General features: G+C 71.0%; 1 protein-coding gene across 1 annotated transcript; it reads left to right on the top strand.

Annotated features, from left to right (window-relative positions):
• On the top strand, positions 1-4331 carry CHRNB2 (cholinergic receptor nicotinic beta 2 subunit). Its single transcript, XM_050912270.1, has 6 exons — positions 1-49; positions 721-866; positions 971-1015; positions 1575-1684; positions 1803-2763; positions 4005-4331. Exons 1-6 carry the CDS (start codon positions 7-9, stop codon positions 4173-4175), a joined length of 1476 nt encoding a protein of 491 aa, XP_050768227.1. The 5' UTR covers positions 1-6; the 3' UTR covers positions 4176-4331.
• The last annotated feature ends 1669 nt before the right edge of the window (positions 4332-6000 follow it).

The raw sequence follows: 6000 nt of genomic DNA, 5'->3' as shown, positions 1-6000 counted from the left end.
GCCCCCATGGCGCTGCTCCGCGTCCTCTGCCTCCTCGCCGCCCTCAGACGTAAGTGCCGGGAGCTCGGCGGGGGGGGGGGGGGGCGGGCACCGGCACCGGCGGGGAGGGGACCGCACCGGGTCCCGGGGCTGCGCCTGTTGCACAGGACCGTCCGGCACCGCCCCGGTACCGACCCCGCACAGACCCGGCGTGCACCCGGTACCGGCCCCGCTGCGGTGCCGGTGCCGCCCGCTGCCCCGGCCCGGCCCGGTGGCTCTCCCGGTGCTCCCCGCCTCCCCGGGGGGCTCTGCGGCCCCTGCGGCACCACCGGACCCGGGGGCTCCGGCTGCCCGAACCGCTCCGCCGGGGCGGTGCCGGGGGAGGACGGGGCGGGGGGGGGTGGGCAGGGGGTGGTCAAGGGTGGGCAGGAGCAGGCAGGGGAGGGCAGAGGGGGGGCACCCAACTGCAGGCAGGCTGTCTGGCAGCACCGGGGCTCCAGGCCCTGCCCAGACCCTTCCGGAGCTGCCCCTTCCCAGGCACCGCAGCCCCCGGGTCCCCCCATCTCCCCCCCACCCTGAGAGCAGCCCGTGCCCGGCTGTGACCCCCCCACACCGTCACACCTCGCCTCGAGCTGCCAGGCCCAGACCCCCGGGGTGGGGTGGGGGGGTAGGGTGGGGGTCCGGACCCTCCCGGGGGGCCCTGCCCGCCGCCGTGGGGCTCAGCCTCCCGCCGCGCCCCAGGGAGCCTGGGCACGGACACGGAGGAGCGGCTGGTCGAGTATCTGCTGGACCCGGCGCGCTACAACAAGCTGATCCGGCCGGCGACCAACGGCTCCGAGCTGGTGACCGTGCAGCTGATGGTGTCGCTGGCGCAGCTCATCAGCGTGGTGAGTTGGCCGGGGCTCTGCTCCCCCGTCCCTCCCGGGGAAAGGGAAGGGGCCCTGCAGCCCCGCCGCGGCACGCCGAGTAACCCGCCCCGCTCTCTCCGCAGCACGAGCGGGAGCAGATCATGACCACCAACGTCTGGCTGACCCAGGTGGGAGCCCTGGACTCTGCCGTGGCCCTGGGACCCCCCCTGTCCACCCTGCCCTGGGTCCTTCCATCCACCCTGCCCTGGGACCCCCCCCTGCACCCTGCCCCGGGACCCCCCTGCACCCTGCCCCGGGACCCCCCCCATCCACCCTGCCCCGGGACCCCCCCCGTCCACCCTGCCCCGGGACCCCCCCTGTCCACCCTGCCCCAGGACCCCCCTGCACCCTGCCCCGGGACCCCCCTGTCCACTCTGCCCCGGGACCCTCCATACACCCTGCTCTGGGACCCCCTGCACCCTGCTCTGGGACCCCCCCCCCGTCCACCCTGCCCCGGGACCCTCCATCCACCCTGCCCCGGGACCCCCCCCATCCACCCTGCCCCGGGATCCCCCCTGCACCCTGCCCCAGGACCCCCCTGCACCCTGCCCCGGGACCCCCCTGCACCCTGCCCTGTGCCCCCCCTACACCCTGCCCCAGGCCCCCCCATATGCCCTGTGTGGGACCCCCACGTCCACCCTGCCCTGTCCCCCCCTCCCGCCCCGGGCTGAGCCTGCCTGCCCGCAGGAGTGGGAGGACTACCGCCTCACCTGGAAGCCGGAGGACTTTGACAACATGAAGAAGGTGCGCCTGCCCTCCAAGCACATCTGGCTGCCCGACGTGGTGCTCTACAACAAGTAGGGGGGTTTTTTTGGGGGGGGCGGGGGGTCCCCGTGCGTGTCCCAACCCCATCCGGGGCTCGGGGCGGTGCCGCTGGGGCAGGGCCAGGGCTGACGGCGCATCCCTTCGCCCCAGCGCCGACGGGATGTACGAGGTCTCCTTCTACTCCAACGCGGTGATCTCCTACGACGGTAGCATCTTCTGGCTGCCGCCGGCCATCTACAAGAGCGCGTGCAAGATCGAGGTGAAGCACTTCCCCTTCGACCAGCAGAACTGCACCATGAAGTTCCGCTCCTGGACCTACGACCGCACCGAGATCGACCTGGTGCTGAAGAGCGAGGTGGCCAGCCTGGATGACTTCACGCCCAGCGGCGAGTGGGACATCGTGGCACTGCCAGGACGGCGCAACGAGAACCCCGACGACTCCACTTACGTGGACATCACCTACGACTTCATCATCCGGCGCAAGCCGCTCTTCTACACCATCAACCTCATCATCCCCTGCATCCTCATCACCTCCCTGGCCATCCTCGTCTTCTACCTCCCATCCGACTGCGGCGAGAAGATGACGCTCTGCATCTCCGTCCTGCTCGCCCTCACCGTCTTCCTGCTGCTCATCTCCAAGATCGTGCCACCCACCTCGCTGGACGTGCCGCTGGTGGGCAAGTACCTCATGTTCACCATGGTGCTGGTGACCTTCTCCATCGTCACCAGCGTCTGCGTCCTCAATGTGCACCACCGCTCGCCCACCACGCACACCATGCCGCCCTGGGTCCGCACCCTTTTCCTCCGCAAGCTCCCGGCGCTGCTCTTCATGAAGCAGCCGCGGCAGAACTGCGCACGCCAGCGCCTGCGCCAGCGCCGGCACACCCAGGAGCGTGCCGCCACCACCACCCTCTTCCTCCGGGCCGGCACCCACACCTGCGCCTGCTACGCCAACCCCGGCGCTGCCAAAGCCGAGGGGCTCAACGGCTACCGGGAGCGGCAGGGGCAGGCGCCGGCCCCCGCGGCCGGCTGCACCTGCGGGCTGGAGGAGGCGGTGGACGGCGTGCGCTTCATCGCCGACCACATGCGCAGCGAGGACGACGACCAGAGCGTGAGTTGGGGCTGCGGGGTGCGGGCAGGGCTGCGGGGTGCGGGCAGGGCTGTGGAGCATAGGCAGGGCTGCGGGGTGCAGGCAGGGCTGCAGGATTCAGGCAAAGCTGTGGGGTGCAGGCAGGGCTGTGGAGCGCAGGCAGGGCTGTGAAGCATAGGCAGGGCTGCGGGGTGCAGGCAGGGCTGCAGGATTCAGGCAGAGCTGTGGGGTGCAAGCAGGGCTGTGAAGCATAGGCAGGGCTGCGGGGTGCAGGCAGGGCTGTGGAGCATAGGCAGGGCTGCAGGATGCAGGCAGGGCTGTGGAGCATAGGCAGGGCTGCGGGGTGCAGGCAGGGCTGCAGGATTCAGGCAGAGCTGTGGGGTACAGGCATGGCTGTGGAGCATAGGCAGGGCTGCAGGATGCAGGCAGGGCTGTGGAGCACAGGCAAGGGCTGCGGGGCACAGGCAGGGCTGCGGGGCACAGGCAGGGCTGCAGGACGCAGGCAGGGCTGTGGAGCGCAGGCAGGGCTGCAGGACGCAGGCAGGGCTGTGGAGCGCAGGCAGGGCTGTGGAGTGCAGGCAGGGCTGCAGGATGCAGGCAGGGCTGTGGAGCACAGGCAGGGCTGCAGGATGCAGGCAGGGCTGTGAAGCATAGGCAGGGCTGCAGGGTGCAGGCAGGGCTGTGGAGTGCAGGCAGGGCTGCGGGGTGCAGAGCGTGTGCTGGTGCACGGCTGCACCACAGGAAGGGACGTGCAGGAGCACCGAGGGGGTCCCTGCCCGGCCCCTGCCTGGGGCCCCCCCGCAGCCCCTGCCTGGGGCCCCCCTGCAGCCCCTGCCCGGGCAGGGGGCCCGGCCCCGGCCCCCGACCCACCGCTGCGGCCCCAGCCTGAAGCAGTCACTCCGGAAAACCGGGAGGCTCCCGGGAGGCCTGACCCGGCGCAGCACCGTGAGGCTGCAGATTTTGGCAGAGCCGGCTCTGGACGGGCTGCAGGGCTCGGGGGGGGACGCTGCCCCCCCCCCCCCCAGCTCAGCTCACTGGGGAGATGAGTTTCCCGGGCTCAGCGGTGCGGGTGGCAGCGGGGGGAGCGAGCCCCGTGGCGGGCTGGCAGGCGGCCCCGGGAGCTGCAGTGCTGAGGGAGCAGATTCAGGGCTCTACGGAGCCACCGAGCTCCCGGTCCGGCCGCCTGCCGGAAGCGGTGCAGGCGGTGCCGGGTGATACCGGAGGCCCCGGCCTGACCTGGCGTCTCTCCCGGCCCCGCGCAGGTGAGCGAGGACTGGAAGTACGTCGCCATGGTCATCGACCGCCTCTTCTTGTGGATCTTCGTCTTCGTCTGTGTCTTCGGCACCGTCGGCATGTTCCTCCAGCCCCTCTTCCAGAACTACGCCACCAACTCCCTGCTGCAGCTTGGCCAGGGCACCCCCACCTCCAAATAACGCCGGGGCGGCCGCCCTCCCCGCCGGCCCCGGGGACAGCGAGGGACCGCGGGCTCCGCACCCTCTCCCCGCTGCCGAGCCGGGGGCCGACCGGTCCCGGGGCCGGAGAGCCGAGTGCTGGGCTCCAGGCAGCCACTGCAAACCAATAAATACTCACACAGGAGGGGGCTGATTCAATTTAGCGTCGTTTCATCCCGCACGGCTCCCCGCGGGCAGGAGGGAGTGGGATGCAGCCAGGGCTGGGGGCGGAGGGCGGGGGAGCTCCGGCTCCCCGTGACCAAGGTAAGAGGCCGGGGAGGAATCGGCTCTGGAAGAGGAAAATCCCAATTGCCGAGTGTGAAACCGGCCCCACAGGGATGCGCCCGGCTCCTTCCCACGCTCCCGGGAGCACCGGCCGCTCGCTGCATCTCCTCCCGCCGATGCAACCATGCGGGGCCGGGGGCCGGTGCTCCAGCCCCCGTGGGTGACTCCCGGCCCTTGCCGGACCCCTGCGCCGTCCCTGCGGCTCCCAGGAGCCGGGCAGAGCTGCACCGACGCAGCAGGAGCGGAGGCACGGGGAGGATGATGGGGCCGCTCTGCTCCGGCTCCTCAAAGTGAGTGCATGTACCAGGCAGGAGGATGCTATTTTTAGGTCCTACCTGCAGGCAGGGCCAGGGCAGCGAGCGCCCGGGGGCTGCTCCACGCTCCGGCAGTGCCACCGTCCCCTGCTAAATTCCAGTCTCGGTGCACCGGAGCCGAGAGAGCAGCCACGAGATGAATTGTGCAGGGAAAAGGAAAATATAAATCGATCACAACTGGAGCCGGGAGCAGCTGGCAGCCAGGCCCCCGCCGCCGGTCGGGCAGGGGAACCGGCGTGCTGGGCTGGCAGCCCCGGCCCGTCCGGCAGCAGCGGCGGCGGCGGCAGCGCTTCCCGCGCTCTCCCTCGCAGGCAGGAATTGGCCTCATCGGGGAAAATCGAAATGGAGCGTTTGCTATAAATACCACTAATCCTCCGTGCTGGGGGGGAGCGTGGCACAGACGGGGGCTGGCGGCACGCAGCGCCGGGGGAAGCCACACGCTAGAAATTAATTTAAATCCCAGCACTTCACCCGGCTAGAGAAATCCCGGGCTGCTCCAGCTGATGCTCCTGGACCTCCTTCTCTCAGGGGTGCGCCCCAATACTTAAATATTAAGAGCTTTGCCCCTAAAGCAGCCCCGCGCCGGGGGCTTGTCCCGCTTCGTCCCACCTCCGCATCCCCTCTGCTGCTGGTGCAGCCCTGGGCGAGTGCAGGACGGGGGGGTCCCGCTGCGCCCCGGCGGGGAGCAGAGACCCCTGAGTCCCAGGAGAGCAGGAGGGTGCGGGGAGCACAGCGGGAGCCCCAGGCACAGCACCCCGAGCAGCCGGCAGCGTGATATGGGGGCCGCCGCGGACGGAGGAGCCCCCAGCTCCGTCCTCGTGCCGTCGCTATCACCGGGGCCCTGTGCCGCGCGCAGGGGGAGAGCGGGATGCCGAGGCCGTTGCCACCTCTCGCAGCTCTGCGCCGCAGTCGGTGGCCGAGCGCCGTCCGGCAGCTGCGGGCAGGGTGAGCCCGTGCCAGCCAGCCTTTCGGCAAGCGTTTAACCCGCTCGGCCACAGCACGTTTGCCCGCCGGCATCCCTTCCTGCTGCGCGGGGAGAGATGGGCAAGCCCCAGGCACAGCCGGAGCCGGGGTCTCGCTCCCCGGGCTGGGCTCCCCCAGCCTCAGGGCTTCTCCTCTTCGGTTTGGGCTACGCTGCCACGCTAACCGCTTCGCGGTCTCTTTGTCCCATCTCACCGGTGTCAACTGTCCCGTCCCAGGCAAAGCCA

The sequence above is a fragment of the Gymnogyps californianus genome, chromosome 29, assembly GCF_018139145.2.
Source record: "Gymnogyps californianus isolate 813 chromosome 29, ASM1813914v2, whole genome shotgun sequence".
In the NCBI taxonomy this organism is placed as follows: Eukaryota; Metazoa; Chordata; class Aves; order Accipitriformes; family Cathartidae; genus Gymnogyps; species Gymnogyps californianus.
The sequence above is the reverse complement of the archived record's forward strand: the minus strand, read 5'-3'. Positions and strand labels throughout refer to the sequence as shown.

What these genes read in the sequence shown, in the direction of transcription:
- CHRNB2 (XM_050912270.1), top strand. Translation starts at nt 7, where the DNA reads ATGGCGCTGCTCCGCGTCCTCTGCCTCCTCGCCGCCCTCAGAC. An exon ending in CCAACGTCTGGCTGACCCAG is followed by an intron (nt 1,016 to 1,574) that starts GTGGGAGCCCTG and finishes GCCTGCCCGCAG; the next exon opens with GAGTGGGAGGACTACCGCCT. An exon ending in GACGTGGTGCTCTACAACAA is followed by an intron (nt 1,685 to 1,802) that starts GTAGGGGGGTTT and finishes CCTTCGCCCCAG; the next exon opens with CGCCGACGGGATGTACGAGG.